This window comes from Oncorhynchus mykiss, chromosome 1 (assembly GCF_013265735.2).
Source record: "Oncorhynchus mykiss isolate Arlee chromosome 1, USDA_OmykA_1.1, whole genome shotgun sequence".
NCBI classification, from domain to species: Eukaryota; Metazoa; Chordata; class Actinopteri; order Salmoniformes; family Salmonidae; genus Oncorhynchus; species Oncorhynchus mykiss.
In genome coordinates, this window is record NC_048565.1 from 14,493,876 (window position 1) to 14,513,128 (window position 19,253).

A 19,253-nucleotide genomic window follows, 5' to 3' on the forward strand; every position below is an offset into this window, starting at 1 on the left:
AGGGGCGTACTGCATTCAGAATCTAAAAACTACATCTTGTTTGTCCTTTATAGTAATATTACGTAAACTATGTTGTCCTATAAATGTGTATAACTCATTATTGATCTTTTTTTTTATCTTGTACAGTTCTAAAACAAATAAGAAATGATAAGAAAAAAATAATCATTTGCAATTTGAATGTGGAGGTAATTAAGCACAGTGTGAAAGATCTGGGTCAAGTTCAAATGTCGGGAGAACCAAAGTGACATTCCTACTGGACTGTTTCATTCCTGCTTCTATAACACCATAGCCTGGTTCAATCAGACTGAACACTGGGCTCACTATTGTTTTTAAAGGTGCAGCGTAGTCTTCAATATGGTTTAACCGGGCTAAAATATATAAAGTATACCTAAAGCCTATCCACCACGTTAGGACCTACTGAGCTACTTATTCCACTGGACTGAGCTCAAATTTCAACTTCAAGTCATCGTGTGTCACTCAAGTCTTTGCACAGATCGTTCCATTGATCAGAGTGAAGCATGAACCAATCCTGAAGACAGGAGGTAACCTCATTCTAACGTAATGTTTATGAAGGGCTCCCCCATCTCTCTTCTATTGTTAGCAGTCATTGGAGTACTCCATCTATGCTACTTGGCTGCTTTAACTGTCTCCATTTAACTCAGCCCAACTGCACCTTTACAAACCCTGACACTCACCTAACCATAACTCGTAAAGCACGGTAGTTGAATATAGAACAGACATGGCTCCCAATAACATATGAAATGTCATGATGAACCAATGAAATGGCAGAATAGAAGGGCATTCTTATAAAAAAAAAGACTGAGACCGTGAGGTGTGCAACAAGTAATTGAACATTCCAAAATGTCTATCCAAGCCAAGGTGCCCATGAGGGTTAACATATGATGGAAAGACTCAATGGCCATGCAGTATAACATATGATGGAAAGACTCTCTCAATAGCAATGGGGATTAATATACAATGGAAAGACATTCAATAGCAGCCCACTCATTACACTCTGTTCTCTAGAGCCATATTAATGCATGTTTGTGCTGTGGATAGCTTCCAACAGACCTGCCATGAACCACCGCTTTGGCCTCTATTAGAAGCACTGTAGTGTTGGATTCACCCTTTGGACAAAGACCGAGAGCGCTTGTATACATGTGTCTCCTGCCCTGACTGGTTCCAGGTGAAATGGTTTCTTCACAACTCAGTGACTGTTGTCTAAGGCCCAGAACTATGTCGATGAAATAATTAGAATTAAGCCATCTCAATATATTATACTCTCAAAAGATTGTCACCTGTGCTATGGCATTCCTGTCTGCCATTTTAAGACCAGGATGCGAGTAGGCAGGGACACGTCACATTTCTGAACCTGCTTCCTTTCCTTGTCTCCTTTCCTTTGTGACCACTGATCTGAAAAACCGCAACAGCTGAAAGTAATATGATGGATGCCTGTCCAGGTGTTTCACAATGGAAAGGCAGAGAAATAAGGTAGCCAGTTAAGAATATTAGGACACAGCCATGTTTTTAGGTGTGTTAAATGGACAGCATGTCTTTTATATGTGTCACATGCTGTGTAATGGTTTCAAAGTGCTTCAGCCAGAGTCCTATCAAGTTTCACAAGGCTCAATGCCTCTGTGTATGTTTGCTATGTGCACTAACATTGCGGCAATATTTTAAACACTATTTTAAATTAATTTGTACTCATAAGTTATTCAGAGAGCAAACCTACTTTCTTCCTAATTTTCTGTTGCTGAGAAGACAATGGCCAAATTATAATCCAACTACAACGATACAATATTGTACAGTTATGCTATACTTCAACAGTTGTTCTGCTTTAGTTTCCAACATGGGGGAGTTGTCCTTCCCTGTTCCTCGTCATTCCCATGTGAATCTGTGACATGCTTTAACTCTAATGGTATTTTCTGCACAGTAATCATCTGACGTACATCAATAAAATTCAGTTCTCTGTCCACTGATTTACTGTTCTTTCAATGTTTATTGTATTTTCCTTAAATCAAATCAAATGTATGTGTGAGGTGAGATTCTCATATTTAAATCAAATAAAGGAGAGCAGCACACTCCAGGAGCTCAGATGAGAGCTCTCCTTTATTTTGTTCCACTCCGCTAGCCAGCACCTCGCCTAGATAGGTGTGTGTTTATTTTGCGTCTAAAGATTCTCATATTGGCAGTTTGTTATAAAACTGATAACTCTTCCAGGCTAATATTGGACTTGTAAATAAATGTTTTATTCATTTTATGTCATCACACAGCAACTACCATCTTGAATGGATGCTGTGCTAAATATTTCTGTAGAATACAAGACAATCAAATCCAATTGATTTAGATTATTGTGATATGATCAAACATACAAAATGTATAGACCTGTACATCTTCAATACATTCCCCTCTTATGACCGTTAAATCAATCTCATGTTGTCTAAAATATGTCACCTTCAAAAGGTAGGCTACAATTATTAGAATGAATGAAAAACGGGAAACACAGAAATTAATTACAAAACCAACACTGTTAACTACACCCCCCTCCCAACCCCCAAATAAAGCATTTGTAAGCAATAATTCTAAGTAAAATAGCCATACTTTATACATTTCATTGGTGTAAATGAATGGTTTATACATGTATGGACATGTCAGCAGTATAATGCAGGCGTACTATTTGGCAATGTTAGAGTGAGAATACAAGATAGCAGGTGAAGATTGGCCCTTGGAATGGAAATGGACTATTTTAATGACAGTCGTTCGATCAGTTATTTGAGTTCCATTGAGAAAAGCCCTTAGCCAATGAAAACGAGGGTTCACCTCACCTGCCACTTACAATATGATTCTGTTGCAGAAATGCTGTGCTTTGCCTCATAACCTCACCTCGTCCAACAGTTTCTTTACAGGTTTTGCCATTACTGGGTTGGAAGCCCCTGCACACAGAGGTAGAGTGGTAGCTCCAGTGAGGTCGTAGAGATGAGGTGAATATGATGTGCGTTCCTTCAGCAGATGGGTAACTACCCAAGCATTTTTTACAACCAATGAATGAAGGGAAAATTGGTTTGAGCCACAAACAAGCTATTCTGGTCAGTCATGTACATTTCTAGAGGAATAAAAGTGCAGTTTGACTTAAATAGTAAACGATTAGCAGTGTGAATGCTTTTTGTTGTAATCTATGTAGATTAATCAATGTATACAGTGCAAATATTAGATCAATACCATTATTGCAAAATAAACATTACAATACACCTTGACTACATTCATAAGCTCACAAATACAATATCTTTACTACCTGAATGAGAGGATTATGTGTATGCATTCACAGATTTGCATATGAAGTCTGTAGATTCCAACATTGAATTGTAGAAAGGTGCAGAGAATACAAAGTATGTGGCCTTAGAAGTAAAATAGTTCAGAGGGGCCTTGTCCTGTTCAGAGAGGCCTTGTGCTGTTCAGGGAGGCCTTGTCCTGTTCAGATAGGCCTTGTCTTGAAAAGCAATGAAAAATAAGAGGTTAAAGGAACTTGGAAACCAAGTTTAGACCAAAGTTAGAAGTTAATTTGCAAATTCGTTATGAGTATCCAAACTCGTTACGCACAGAGAGGAACAATAAATATCAAGGGAAGTATAGTAGTCGTTTGTCCCCGGTCTAAACAGATACAGATATGACGAGATTAGACATCCATTCTCCCTCTCTTCCTTCCTCCTCCATGTTGTCATCTACCATCTCACCTGACTCTCACAATGACGTCGGCCATTTTAGGACAACAGTAGGTGAGGAGCTCGTACTGTTTGGTACCTGCCACTCACTCATTGACACTGTGCCGTTTTGCTGCCAGACTCCACCCCCATGGAAAATCTGTTGCCAAGGCTTTTGGGGCTCGGGGGAGTGGTCAAGACCGGGGAGGACGGCTCCCGCTTGGTGGTGGTGGAGTCCACCGAGGAGCAGCTCTTCTGGGGCACCCTAGGCCGTACCACTGCGGTCTTGGGGATGACCGACATCTGTCTCTGCCCATCAACTCCCCTTAGCGGGGGCCTGGTGGGTGGACGGGAGGGGAAGAGACCCCCAGCCAGTAGAGGAGGGTTGGTGGTGGAGGGTATGGGGCAGCGTGGCGGGAGAGGCGGGGGGCACTGGTCGTCCTCCTGGGTCTGGGAAGTGTCCGTTCCCTGGCAGGCCTGGCCCTCCAGGGAGTCCTGGGGAGGGTCCTGCTGCATGCTGCTCTGCCTGGAGGTGGTCTTGTCAGAGCCGGGCATATCGCAGCTGTCCGTGCGCCGCCGGGAGCCCTCGTGCATACGGCTGGTGGCCACCACAGCCTTCATGATAGCCTGCAGTCAGAGAAACATGGCACACCGCTGTCAGTCACCAAGCCTGCCTCAGAGACGAGGCATATAGCTGTGCTTCAGCCAGAATCTGAATGTCAATGTAACAATAGTGGTGATTAGGTTCATGCATTCCATTCAAGACAATGGTTGGGCCATAAGCTTACATTTCCCAAGAGGATCAGGACGGCATACAATAATTTGAACTGCAATGTTTGTTGATGTCTATCGTCGTAAGAAGTGCATTACTCTGAGTGAGGGCTCAATTCAATCCGTGTTGCTGATGTTCAGAGTTATAGCGCAATTGAAATTTAAAGGCATTGTTCCCGCGTTCGCAGAGACTGCATTCAGTCAACTTAATCAGAAATGTACTTTCAATCTCGCTATAATAATCATTTTGGGGGTGCTTATATTTGTCCTGTTACCCACGTGTAATGGAAATGTGTTTCTTGCATATCCCACCTCCCCCTGAGTTACCGACAGGGAGTGGCAGGTCTCAGCCAGGCTCACCATTGTCCAGTGGCCCTCCAGCAATTGGAGTTAGGTGCCTTGCTCAAGGGTACAGCGACAGAAGTGTCACCTTGTCGGCTCCGAGATTCAAACCTGCAACCTTTCAGTTTCTAGCCCAATGCTCTAACCTCGAGGCTACCTGCCACCCTATAACACTAAACTTCAGTGATACAGATTGAATCGAGCCCTACATTTTTCAAATTAATGGTCAAGTTTTTATTATTCAAAAATATTATAGCACTCTTGATGCTATCATCAAGCCCCTCGCTCACCTTGAGTTTGCGCCGGGCGTTGAACTCCTGTAGCTTCCTCTGAGTCGTGTCCATGTGGGAGAAACGGGCAGCCTTGCCCAGTACCCAGGGGTGCTCCAGAGCCTCCTTCACCGTCAGCCTCTTGTGGGGGTCCTGCACTATCAGCTTACTGACCTAAGGGGACAGCCAACGGGAGAAAGGTTCTTTTTGACTTAGTTGACCTTGTGGCAGCAATGGAATAGTCCCAAAAGTGCAAACCCCAAATAAAATTTTGCACAACTCGAATATTAAAAGTATTTTACATGTATTTTGACCCAGGTCTGATAAAGACAGTAATTGTGTAAAGAAAGAACATTTATTAAATTAAATGTTCTGACGCAAAGTTGATTGAATCCGGCCCGGAGCAAAACTAAATGGAGGTGTCAGGTAGCCTAGTGGTTAGAGCGTTGGACTAGTAATCAGAAGGTTGCCAGATAGAACCCCAGAGCTGACAAGGTAAAAATCTGTCGTTCTGCCCCTGAACAGGCAGTTAACCCACTGTTCCTAGGCCGTCATTGAAAATAAGTATTTGTTCTTAACTGACTTGCCTAGTTAAATAAAGGTAATAACATTTTCAAAATTACAAACTTTTACAAACCTAACATCTTACAGTACTGTATAACATCTTATATTTGTCATATACGGGTCATTCTTGAATTACTATGGCATTTGGGAAACTACATTTTTCTATATATTGTTTTTATTTAAATGTATTTGGGTACTTCCTCCCATTCTAAATCAACTAATGAGGTAGCTTGTGGGTCTTTGTAGTGGTAGCTTAATGACTTTAAATCATTTTTACCATTATGATAACATTGTCCAACCAGTAGGAGTCGTAACACCAACGATGGCAACACCAACGATGGCAACATCAACGATGGCAACACCAACGATGGTAGCACCAATTAAACATTTTCAAATAATTTTCTGAAATGGAGGCTCAAAATTCTCAAATCTAAGGTCATCAACCCAAGCAAAAACATTTACTAAAGTGATATGATTAATCATTTTGCTCACAATGTTATTTCTCTTTATTTAAATTGACACCAAGTGAGGCTTTGAATTTAGACACCACATGATCAATATGGAATCTTCACATTTATGACATCATTTTCTTTAATATAGACCCCTCCCCCAATAACAGTTTGCCACTTGAGATGATGCTCAAGATCCTTGTATATCTTTGTAATCAGTGATTTTCAAGGCGGTAACAACAATGACATAAAACACACTATACTAGTAACAGAAAATAGGTGTTTTAATAGTCTTCTTTGTTTTTATTGATCTATACAATATCTTACATACTAGCATTCAAAACTGAAATGACTGAAATGCCACAGCAATATCATGGACTCTATTTTAACAAACCTAACACAATGGTAAATCTAAGAGCCGGTGGTAGAGCTATAGGTTCGAGAAATATTTCTGCTATTTTCATAACCAAGAATGAGGGGCGCAGTGCTGGCAGGGATGTGAAAGGGCTGTTTTTTGATGAATAAATGAATTGAGGCTTGACACTGGCCAATCAGAACATGCTCCATGGCTAAATATGTGGTTGCATCAAGTTGTGTATTTACGGTCATTTATGTATTGCCTTGTAATCAATTCCAATGTTGGTCCATTATAGTTTGTTAAATGGCTTACAGAAACAAAATAACAAAATTAAGACCTATCCCATCTTTGCTAAATACTTTAACCTGTTTGCATTCCACATTGTTCTAATTAATTGCATGGCTTCAATATGGAAATATATACAGTACCAGTCAAAGGTTTGGACACCTACTCATTTCAGGGTTTTTCTTAATAGTGTAGAATAATAGTGAAGATATCAAAACTATGAATAACACATATAGAATCATGTAGTAACCAAGAAAGTGTTAACAAATCAAAAGCAGCCCATATGCTTCACAGAGTACAAGTAACAGACACATCTCAACATCAACTGCAGAGGAGACTGCGGGAATCAGGTCTTCATGGTTGAATTGCTGCAAAGAAACCACTACTAAAGGAAACCAATAAGAAGAAACTTGCTTGGGCCAAGAAACACGAGCAATGGACATTAGACTGGTGGAAATCTGTCCTTTGTTTTGATGAGTCCAAATTTCAGATTTTTAGTTCTAACCGCTGTGTCTTTGTTAGATGCAGAGTAGGTGAACGGATGATCTCCGCATGTGTGGTTCCCACCGTGAAGCATGGAGGAGGTGGTGTGATGGTGTTTTGCTTGTGACGCTGTCTGTGATTTATTTAGAATTCAAGGCACACTTAACCATCATGGCTACCACAGCATTCTGCAGTGATATGCCATCCCATCTGTTTTGCTCTTAGTGGGACTATCATTTGTTTTTCAACAGAACAATGACCCAACACACCTCCAGGCTGTGTAAGGGCTATTTGACCAGGAAGGAGAGTGATGGAGTGCTGCATCAGATGACCTGGCCTCCACAATCACCCGACCTCAACCCAATTGAGATGGTTTGGGATGAGTTGGACCGCAGAGTGAAGGAAAAGCAGCCAACATGTGCTCAGCATATGTGGGAACTCCTTCAAGACTGTTGGAAAAGCATTCCAGGTGCAGCTGATTGAGAGAATGCCAAGGGTGTGCAAAGCTGTCATCAAGGCAAAGGGTGGCTACTTTAAAAAATATAAAGTATATTTTGATTTGTTTAACACTTTTTTGGTTACTACATGAGCCCATATGTGTTATTTCATAGTTTTTATGTCTTCAGTATTATTCTACAATGTAGAAAATAGTACAAATAAAAAACCCTTGAATGAGTAGGTGTTCTAAAACGTTTTACTGGTACTGTACATGGCGTTCACACTGATATATGGGCTAAGCCAACTGTAAATTGCATTAGCCTGGGCATGGACATGCCAAATGTTGTCAATAAGCAAGATTAAATTAAATATTGATAAGGCCTAAAAAAGAGAGACAATAATTCTAATCAAATTTGGAATTAAGAAACAACTTGTTTTAAATTGGCTGTCTAAATACGTTTACAGGCACCATCATTTCTCCTTGTGGGCATATACTATTAAAAACAACAAGACTATGAAGGGTCATATTGGAAACATTTTACAGATCACATTCACATTTCTCCAGAAGTTGAATTGCATGCCACGCATGTTCTCACCATAAAACCAGGATGGTGAATCATTCTAATAAGTTTGCTTTTAATAAAATTGAACAAAAAACATTTTGAAATGTTTAAATGCATGTAAAGTGCATCGATATCATAAAATCACCAGGAGAAAAAAGACATGCATTGCTGTTGAACCAGCCTTCATTATTAGGTATGGGTAGTCTATGGAGGGCTTGGATTTTGAACATATGAAACAAAAAACAAGCAATTGTTACATGAAAATGACTTGTAAATACTAGGTTCAGCGGTATTAACCAAGGTTCTCATCTCTCGGTGGGATGGAAGGTGCAGGATACATGCACTGCCTGAAATTACTACTTTGGATCACATTTGTATTATTTGTGGGGTGCTTTTATTTTTTCTGTTAAATACAAGTGTGTTTCTTGCATATCCCAACTCCCACTGAGACAACCGCAGTGAGTGGGGTCACAACTGTACAGCGACCCTGGAGCAATTAGGGTTAAGTGCTTTGCTCAAGAGCACAGCAAACTCCGGTATTCCAACCAACGACCGTTCAGTTACTGGCCCAACGCTCTAGCCTCGAGGCTACCTGCCGCCCCTGTAAGGACACACCTCAAATATTCCCACCCCTCCCATCTGAGCACTGAGCGAGCTGATATAAGACAGGTGAAATGCCAAATATCTGGCTGTAATGCCTCAATCACACTGACAGCGTCACTGCGCAAAATGGTACGCAGCATCATCTGGATGTGTGCAACAACAGTTCAACATTCACCTTGTACCGTTTCTGTCAAGCCTTCTACACATACATTCAATAAATCCAACGTACGCACCACACCATACTGCAGCGCTGCAAAGCTAACGCAGCATTCCATTGGAAATGAATGTACTTCTGTACCAAAATGCAATGACGTTGTCTGTGGGATCAAGGCATAACAGGTCAAAGTTGCCAAAAAATGTGCGTTTGACACTAGTGCAGCCTTAACGCCAGTCGAAAATAGAGCCCCAAGTATTAAAAGGCATTGTAATCAATACCAAACAGCCTTTGTACATATATTTACATAATTGTCAAAGAAAGCAATAATGTTTATAAGCAGACCTTCAAATACAGTATAAGTGTTTCTCATAATAAAAGCTTCTGTTTTAAGTAAACGGTGGAACCCACCAAATCCTTCGCGTTGAGGGAGACCTCGTCCCACCAGGGGGAGACAAACTCATAGTCGCAGTTGAGGATGCGGCTATACATGTACTGGTCTCCCCTCGGATCGAAGAATGGTTCGAACCCACACAACCTGAGGGGAGAGGCAACATTTCCCTTGAATGATTTATTTGTTTCACCACTCTCATTTGATTTAAAGACAGATACGGGACAGTTTCAGACAAGAGACCTCTAATAGACTTGCATATTACATCCAGAATCCATAGGAAAAAGGGGAATATCTAAGGTTACATTAGCTGCAATACTGTGATGAGAGAACTTCAATTTGTCATAAAATTGCCAGCTACCCACGGAGTACACGCAGATCTTGGGCAAGATTTTATAGTGTAGTTTCTTTTAACTCACAAGATGTACAGGATCACTCCCACAGACCACATGTCCACTTCAGGACCATAGGCATTGCCTCTGAGGATCTCTGGAGCTGCAGGGCGAGACAGGGGGAGGGAGGGATGGAGAGGGAGCTATCAGCTCCCACACAGGACAGCTCATCCTGATAAACACACTATGAACTATGAATGTTATTTCCTTGAAAGCTGCACTAGTGGTAGTGCTGCAGCCTCCATTAAACCTTTCAGGCCCTGATCCCGGGGCTGGTCTAGTGGTAGTGCTGCAGCCTCCATTAAACCTTTCAGGCCCTGATCCCGGGCTGGTCTAGTGGTAGTGCTGCAGCCTCCATTAAACCTTTCAGGCCCTGATCCCGGGGCTGGTCTAGTGGTAGTGCTGCAGCCTCCATTAAACCTTTCAGCCCTGATCCCGGGGCTGGTCTAGTGGTAGTGCTGCAGCCTCCATTAAACCTTTCAGCCCTGATCCCGGGGCTGGTCTAGTGGTAGTGCTGCAGCCTCCATTAAACCTTTCAGGCCCTGATCCCGGGCTGGTCTAGTGGTAGTGCTGTAGCCTCCATTAAACCTTTCAGGCCCTGATCCCGGGGCTGGTCTAGTGGTAGTGCTGCAGCCTCCATTAAACCTTTCAGCCCTGATCCCGGGGCTGGTCTAGTGGTAGTGCTGCAGCCTCCATTAAACCTTTCAGGCCCTGATCCCGGGGCTGGTCTAGTGGTAGTGCTGCAGCCTCCATTAAACCTTTCAGCCCTGATCCCGGGGCTGGTCTAGTGGTAGTGCTGCAGCCTCCATTAAACCTTTCAGGCCCTGATCCCGGGGCTGGTCTAGTGGTAGTGCTGCAGCCTCCATTAAACCTTTCAGCCCTGATCCCGGGGCTGGTCTAGTGGTAGTGCTGCAGCCTCCATTAAACCTTTCAGGCCCTGATCCCGGGGCTGGTCTAGTGGTAGTGCTGCAGCCTCCATTAAACCTTTCAGCCCTGATCCCGGGGCTGGTCTAGTGGTAGTGCTGCAGCCTCCATTAAACCTTTCAGGCCCTGATCCCGGGGCTGGTCTAGTGGTAGTGCTGCAGCCTCCATTAAACCTTTCAGCCCTGATCCCGGGGCTGGTCTAGTGGTAGTGCTGCAGCCTCCATTAAACCTTTCAGGCCCTGATCCCGGGGCTGGTCTAGTGGTAGTGCTGCAGCCTCCATTAAACCTTTCAGCCCTGATCCCGGGGCTGGTCTAGTGGTAGTGCTGCAGCCTCCATTAAACCTTTCAGGCCCTGATCCCGGGGCTGGTCTAGTGGTAGTGCTGCAGCCTCCATTAAACCTTTCAGCCCTGATCCCGGGGCTGGTCTAGTGGTAGTGCTGCAGCCTCCATTAAACCTTTCAGGCCCTGATCCCGGGGCTGGTCTAGTGGTAGTGCTGCAGCCTCCATTAAACCTTTCAGGCCCTGATCCCGGGGCTGGTCTAGTGGTAGTGCTGCAGCCTCCATTAAACCTTTCAGGCCCTGATCCCGGGGCTGGTCTAGTGGTAGTGCTGCAGCCTCCATTAAACCTTTCAGCCCTGATCCCGGGGCTGGTCTAGTGGTAGTGCTGCAGCCTCCATTAAACCTTTCAGGCCCTGATCCCGGGGCTGGTCTAGTGGTAGTGCTGCAGCCTCCATTAAACCTTTCAGGCCCTGATCCCGGGGCTGGTCTAGTGGTAGTGCTGCAGCCTCCATTAAACCTTTCAGGCCCTGATCCCGGGGCTGGTCTAGTGGTAGTGCTGCAGCCTCCATTAAACCTTTCAGCCCTGATCCCGGGGCTGGTCTAGTGGTAGTGCTGCAGCCTCCATTAAACCTTTCAGCCCTGATCCCGGGGCTGGTCTAGTGGTAGTGCTGCAGCCTCCAGACTACATACGCACCTGGAGGCTGCTGTTCCTTCCCCCGTGACCCCATTCACTTTCTGTGTTTCATCCATCTCATATTACATTTTATATATTTACTTTTTTTTATAGTGCGCCCTAACAATTTGCTTTGTTGTGGTTGAAGACGATTCATTTGACTGATATCAATCTCACAATGTATGTGTCTATATAATAATATATGTCAATATTTCCAAGCCAATCCCGGGTTGCCCCTTTTAAAGTTTCACTGTGGTCTCTATTTCCTTTCATTAGTGTGCCCTTTTGTTTTGCTATGGTTCAATGGGAAGCACCAATCAATAAACACTGTGGGAATGTGACTCAACACACCAGGCCACCCTGATCCTACAATTGTATTGACATTGGGATATATCTGTCCATTTATAACTCACCGCAGTATCCAGGCGTGCCACACACCGTCTTCATGGTAACTTGCTCATCTATTATCTTTGAGAGGCCGAAGTCAGCTGTGAAGATCAGATAATGGTTTAGTGTTAGTATTATACACTGAGTGTTCAAAACATTAGGAACACCTTCCTAATATTGAGTTGCTTCCCCTTTTGGCCTCAGAACAGGCTCAATTCACCAGGGCATGGACTCTACAAGGTGTTGAAGGCGTTCCACAGGGATGCTGGACCCTGGCTAGATGTCCTTTGGGTGGTGGACCATTCTTGATTCACATGGGAAACTGTTGAGCATGAAAACCCCAACAGCGTTGTAGTTCATGACACACTCAAAGTGGTGCGCCTGTCACCTACTAGCATACACCGTTCAAATACCCTTAAATCTTCTGTATTGCCCATTCACCCTCTGAATGACACACATACACAATCCATGTCTCAAGGCTTAAAAATCCTTATTTAACCTGTCTCCTCCGCTTCATCTACAGTGGTTGAAGTGGATTTAACAAGAGACATCAATAAGGGATCATATCTTTCACCTGGATTCACCAGTCTATGTCATGGAAAGAGATCCTAATGTTTTGTACACTCAGTGTACATTTGAAAGGATGAGATGAGCATTGGCCTTATCATCTTTAATAGTTGTATCAATAATGTTACATGTTCTTTATGATACAGAGGGATAGTTCATGTTGTTGCCTAACCATTACTTAGGAATAATGGAATGGACATCAATAACAGGAAATACAGTAGTAAACAAAGTAACTCATTATATCAAAAGTCCAGATCCCCGACTCCTGCCACTAATGAATTCATCTTGGAACCCAGAATCAAATTTGAGGTCTAGTTTTGGGGGAAGCGTTGATTTTTTGCCTAGTGTGAGTGGCGAAGTCAACACCCCATCCTCTGAAGGCCAAAGTAACCCCTCCACTTCGGAAATTTGAAAGATGCCACCCTGCGAAATCGAGATTAGACCAAATAATCAGTAACGCAAAAAAACAGCGCTCCAGAAGAATTGTTCCTCATATGCTTTATACAGTATACCTAATGTCCCCAACAGATGTAACCTCAGTTTAACTAGGAGACAGTCCGTTTATCTAGGAGAGAGTCAGTTTAACTGGGAGAGAGTCCGTTTAACTAGGAGACAGTCAGTTTATCTAGGAAACAGTCAGTTTAACTAGGAGACAGTCAGTTTATCTAGGAGACAGTCAGTTTAACTGGGAGAGAGTCAGTTTAACTGGGAGACAGTCAGTTTATCTAGGAGACAGTCAGTTTATCTAGGAGACAGTCAGTTTATCTAGGAGACAGTCAGTTTAACTGGGAGAGAGTCCGTTTAACTAGGAGACAGTCAGTTTATCTAGGAGACAGTCAGTTTATCTAGGAAACAGTCAGTTTAACTGGGAGAGAGTCCGTTTAACTAGGAGACAGTCAGTTTATCTAGGAGACAGTCAGTTTATCTAGGAGACAGTCAGTTTATCTAGGAGACAGTCAGTTTATCTAGGAGACAGTCAGTTTATCTAGGAGACAGTCAGTTTAACAAGGAGACAGTCAGTTTAACAAGGAGACAGTCAGTTTAAATAGGAGACAGTCAGTTTAACTGGGAGACAGTCAGTTTAACTGGGAGACAGTCAGTTTAATTAGGAGACAGTCAGTTTATCTAGGAGACAGTCAGTTTATCTAGGAAGGTGTCAGTTGTGTAACAGCCTACAGGTACATGTAGTTACCAATCTTAAGCGGGGCGTCCAAAGAGAGGTCAGCGTACAGAAGGTTTTCTGGTTTCAGGTCACGGTGCACCACACCATTGTCATGTAAATACTGTGGCAAAAACAAAAGAGAACAAAACAGTTGCAACATTAGTTGAATGCACTGACTGTAAGTCACCCTGGACAAGAGCATCTGTTAAATTATCCAAATTTAAATGTCAAATTACGACCACAGTAAACAAACAAAATGCCTCAAAACACACCCTGGGTGACATGTTGACAGCTACTTGTTTGTTTTACTGTTGACAAACTTGACCTTATCAGTTCATATGGACAAGTTGGCCTGTCACAACCAGTACTGAAGTTTGGAATGACCTAAAATGACACAACAACAATTAGAAGAAATTATCTATTTTTACCATTAGCATTTCGTTTTCAGTTTTTCAAAATGGGGACAGCTAAGTTTCTAAGTAAACCTTTTCCGTCATGTAATACAATATGTGGGATCATAAGAGGCCACCTTCTCTAGCCCTCCCCCACAGTACAGGCCAGCAGAGCTCAGGGACAGGGATACTGTTTAACTGAGCCAAACCTCTACAGAATGGAAATCAATAAGTTTCTAATCATCTGACAGAACTATAATTCAATACTGGATTGATGCTCAAGGATACAACATGATTTACCTCTGAATTAGTATCGATACAATAATACATTGGTTGGAGCAAAGCCTGTTCCCACACTGTTCCTTTGCAGATAAGTTTGGACACCCTTGCTGTACGTGCTATGAAAATGTATTGCTACAGCCCTAATTACAGTTAACCAGGCCATCCGATGTATTGTTCTAGTAATCAAGGGCATCCAAACCCAGGACCTGTCACAGTTATGCAGCTGGAAACGAGTTCTGCCACCTATAAATATGGAGTTGAAGTTGTAGTTGAGTACAAAAAAAGTGTCCTAAGAAAGACAGGCCCTTTTTAACTAGGCACACTTCTACCAATGTCAACGATAACATGTGTGCGGACTAGATGACAGACATGTTCGGCGTTGAAACTTGAAGAACAGAGAGCAGGTCAAACAGATCGTAGCTTGAGGAGAGAATTGCTGTGGGACCTGAGGGATTCAGACCAATCAGGGCATCATTTAATTGAATTTAAACTGTAAATGAGCAGCCCCTGATCTAAAATTGACTCAACAGATGGGGCCCATTGCTGCAGTCACTCAGAGGCTCTTTGACTGCTCTTAACATCCTCCCTGTCACTCAAAAGTCAAGAGAGTTCCAACTATGACTACTGGACTCGTTTTCTAACTATTCCATGAAAGCGTAGAGTGAAATTTGAAGGAAACATTGCTCCTACAAAAAATGTAATTATGGAACTATGAATAGAATGTGTTAATATACTGTACGGTCTTGGTCTGATAATGTGCTTTTGGATTTCTGTTTGATTATTAACTAGATTTTATTATTATTAACTTTTTTTTGCCCTCTTCCATTCAAAGAATCAGCCAGAGGTTCAGGTACGTTCAATTATTTAAATGTTGCTCTCTGGACTGTTGATTGTTGAACCCCTATGTTTCCCCCTATCAATACACCATTACTGCACTGATCAACTTCCACAATCTTTTATTTGTGGCAAGTTTATAGTTTATGCAAGTTTGTTAATATGTCTGTGTTTGTTTCCTCGCATGTTCTGGGTTTTTGGTGGAGTAATTCGATCATGATGGAGCTGGCTTAGCTAGGCCACAGTGAACTGGCCTGGTCAGGCTCCTAATGTCACGAGTCCGACCGAGGGTGTTTCCCTTTCCCGGGCAGGTGGCGCTCGGCGGTCGTCGTCACCGGCCTATTAGCTGCCACTGATTGTTTTTCCTTCCCCTCCTTGTATGTTGAGTGGTAGCACCTGTGAATGTGTAATTAGTTTGTCTTTATTAGACAGCCGGCCCGCCTGGTTGTTGTGCGGGATTATTTCATTGTAAACCTTCGGCTCTGTGGTATAGGCACGTTGTGTCCCATTTGTACATTTTGATTCCCTGTGTTTTGGGAACGTAACGTTTTTGTGAGCACCCTGTGGTGCATTGGTGCGATTAAAGGACGCGCAGCATTGAACTCTCTGTCTCCTGCATTTGACTCCACACCCACGACACCCGGAGCATTACAGAATCCCGCACCTATCAAATTGATGGAGTCAGCAGGAGCAGCAGCCAACCCTCTCCCATCGATGGAGGAACGGGTTCTCCACCACACCACCGTCCTTCATCGGATCGGATCCGCGATGGATCAAGTGATGGAGAGAATGGACAGATGGGAGAGGAGTGGGCTCCTCTCTCCACCTTCGGCACCCACGGTTCCGGACTCCCCATCTCCCGACTCCAGCACCCTCCGTCTGACGCTACCGAGGGCTTATGATGGAGCGGCGGCGGGTTGCCAGGGGTTTCTGCTCCAGCTGGAGCTATACCTGGCCACCGTCAGACCCACTCCCTCAGGAGAAGAGAGGGTGAGTGTCCTCATCTCCTGCCTCACGGGTCGTGCCCTGGAATGGGCGAACGCGGTCTGGAATGGTCCAGATTCAGCGCGGGAGCACTACCCAGAGTTTTCCCGTCGCTTCCGCGCCGTGTTTGATCACCCTCTAGACGGCCGAGCGGCGGGAGAACGACTATTTCACCTCAGGCAGGAGAGGAGGAGCGCCCAGGATTACGCGCTGGAGTTCCGGACCTTGGCAGCCGGATCTGGGTGGAACGACAGGGCTCTCATGGACCACTACAGGTGTAGTCTCCGAGAGGATGTCCGCCGGGAGTTAGCGTGTCGGGACACCACTCTGTCACTGGATCAGCTGATTGACATGTCCATTCGACTGGATAATCTGCTGGCTGCCCGCGGGCGTTCAGAGAGGGTCCTGTGCGTTCCACCACCCAGCCCCTCCGCTCCCATTCCGATGGAGTTGGGAGGGGCTGCGCCGAGGGGTACCGGAGGAGGAGGCCTTCCCTGCACCAACTGTGGTCGGAGAGGACACACGTCTGATCGGTGCTGGGGGGGTCCGTCTGGGAGTAGAGATGGCAGGCGGAACGCTTCTCGGTCACCCCAGGTGAGTCAGCATCAAACTCACCCAGAACCCCCTGTTGGCCACATGTTTGTCTTAACTTTTTTCCTTCGCTTTTTTCCCTCTTCCCAGCATAGGGCGCTCGTCGATTCAGGCGCAGCTGGGAACTTTATGGATCGCGGACTCGCCCTTAAGTTAGGGGTTCCGCTGGTGCCGATAGATTCTCCTTTCCCCGTGCACTCCCTAGATAGCCGGCCATTAGGGTCAGGGATGGTCAGGGAGACCACGGTCCCACTGGACATGGTGACGCAGGGGAATCATAGGGAGCGTATCAGTTTCTTTATTATTGACTCGCCTGCGTTTCCAGTGGTGCTGGGGACTCCCTGGCTGGCCCGGCACAATCCTAAAATTTTGTGGAAACAGGGGGTTCTCCAGGGGTGGTCAGAGGAGTGTTCTGGAAGGTGTTTGGGAGTTTCCATCGGTGCCACGTCGGTGGAGAGTCCAGACCAGGGTTCCACGGTGTGCATTCCCCCCGAGTATGCCGATTTGGCAATCGCTTTCAGTAAAGTGAAAGCGACTAAATTACCACCTTATCGACCGGGAAGGGATTGTACGATAGATCTCCAGGTAGACGCTGCGCTTCCCAAGAGTCACGTGTACCCGCTGTCCCAGGAGGAGACGTTGGCAATGGAGACATATGTCACGGAGGCGCTGGGACAGGGGTACATTCGGTCCTCCATTTCACCCGTCTCCTCAAGTTTCTTTTTTGTGAGGAAAAAGGAGGGAGGCTTGCGTCCGTGTATCGATTATAGAGGTCTAAACGCCATCACAGTGGGGTATAGTTACCCTCTACCTCTCATCGCTACGGCGGTGGAATCGTTCCACGGAGCGCAGTTCTTCACAAAACTGGATCTCAGGAGCGCGTATAGTTTGGTGCGTATTCGGAAGGGAGACGAGTGGAAAACCGCATTTAGTACTACATCAGGCCACTATGAGTACCTCGTCATGCCGTATGGGTTAAAGAATGCTCCAGCCGTTTTCCAATCCTTTGTAGACGAGATTCTCAGGGACCTGTGCGGGCAGGGAGTGGTGGTTTATATCGATGACATTCTGATCTACTCGGCCACTCACACCGCGCATGTGTCTCTGGTGCGCAAGGTGCTTGGTAGACTGCTGGAGCATGACCTATACGTCAAGGCTGAGAAATGCGTGTTCTCTAAACGAGCCGTCTCTTTTCTGGGATATCGCATTTCCACCTCGGGGGTAGTGATGGAGGGTGACCGCATTAGGGCCGTGCGTAATTGGCCGACTCCGACCACGGTAAAGGAGGTGCAGCGTTTTCTGGGTTTTGCCAACTACTACCGGAGGTTTATCCGGGGTTTTGGCCAGGTAGCGGCTCCCATCACCTCACTGCTGAAGGGGGGCCCGGTGCGTTTGCAGTGGTCAGCAGAGGCGGACGGAGCATTCAACAAGTTGAAGGCGCTGTTTACTGATGCGCCCGTGTTGGCGCATCCGGACCCCTCTCTAGCATTCATAGTGGAGGTGGATGCGTCCGAGGCTGGGGTGGGTGCCGTGCTATCACAGCGCTCGGGTACGCCACCAAAACTCCGACCCTGCGCTTTCTTCTCAAGGAAGCTCAGCCCAGCGGAGCGTAACTATGATGTGGGGGACCGGGAGTTGCTAGCGGTGGTTAGAGCTCTGAAGGTGTGGAGACACTGGCTTGAGGGGGCTAAACACCCCTTTCTCATCTGGACCGACCACCAGAATCTGGAGTATATTCGGGCAGCTAGGAGACTTAACCCACGTCAGGCAAGGTGGGCCATGTTCTTCACCCGGTTCCGATTTACTTTGTCTTATAGACCGGGCTCCCAGAACGTGAAGGCTGACGCACTGTCCCGCCTTTATGACACGGAGGATGGGTCCACCGAACCTACTCCCATCCTTCCCGCATCGAAGCTGGTAGCCCCAGTGGTATGGGAGGTGGACTCGGACATCGAGCGGGCGTTACGGGCTGAACCCGCGCCTTCTCAGTGTCCAGCGGGGCGAAGGTACGTGCCGCTTGGTGTTCGGGACAAACTGATTCGGTGGGCTCACGTTCTACCCTCCTCGGGTCACCCTGGGGTGACGAGGACAGTGGGGAGCCTTCAGGGGAGGTATTGGTGGCCTACGTTGGCTAAGGACGTTAAGGGTTATGTCTCCTCCTGTTCAGTGTGCGCTCAGAGTAAGGCTCCTAGGCACCTTCCTAGAGGGAAGCTACAACCCCTCCCTGTTCCACAGCGGCCATGGTCACATCTGTCCATAGATTTCCTAACCGATCTCCCGCCGTCTCAGGGGAACACCACGGTTCTGGTGATTGTGGATCGGTTCTCTAAGTCCTGCCGTCTCCTCCCGTTGCCCGGTATCCCTACAGCCCTACAGACTGCGGAGGCGTTATTCACCCATGTCTTCCGGCACTACGGG

General features: G+C 45.5%; 2 protein-coding genes across 7 annotated transcripts in view; one reads left to right on the top strand and one right to left on the bottom strand.

Annotated features, from left to right (window-relative positions):
- The window catches only part of LOC110486505 (rab GTPase-activating protein 1-like), a 145,304-nt gene extending 143,331 nt beyond the window's left edge, over nucleotides 1-1,973 (top strand). For all 5 annotated transcript variants that reach the window (XM_036947517.1, XM_036947567.1, XM_036947684.1 and 2 more), the window contains one exon: nucleotides 1-1,973. This exon is cut by the window's left edge and continues 840 nt beyond it. The gene's annotated coding sequence lies outside the window, so the exon portion shown is untranslated.
- The window catches only part of LOC110486637 (calcium/calmodulin-dependent protein kinase type IV), a 35,131-nt gene continuing 16,812 nt past the window's right edge, over nucleotides 935-19,253 (bottom strand). For both annotated transcript variants that reach the window (XM_021558432.2, XM_021558509.2), the window contains 6 exons: nucleotides 13,783-13,873; nucleotides 12,050-12,124; nucleotides 9,788-9,863; nucleotides 9,389-9,515; nucleotides 5,102-5,254; nucleotides 935-4,325 (listed from right to left, as the gene is read on the bottom strand). In XM_021558432.2, coding sequence (XP_021414107.2) covers nucleotides 3,810-4,325; nucleotides 5,102-5,254; nucleotides 9,389-9,515; nucleotides 9,788-9,863; nucleotides 12,050-12,124; nucleotides 13,783-13,873 — 1,038 coding nt within the window. In that variant the 3' untranslated portion in view covers nucleotides 935-3,809. The remainder of the gene's footprint in view (nucleotides 4,326-5,101; nucleotides 5,255-9,388; nucleotides 9,516-9,787; nucleotides 9,864-12,049; nucleotides 12,125-13,782; nucleotides 13,874-19,253) is intronic.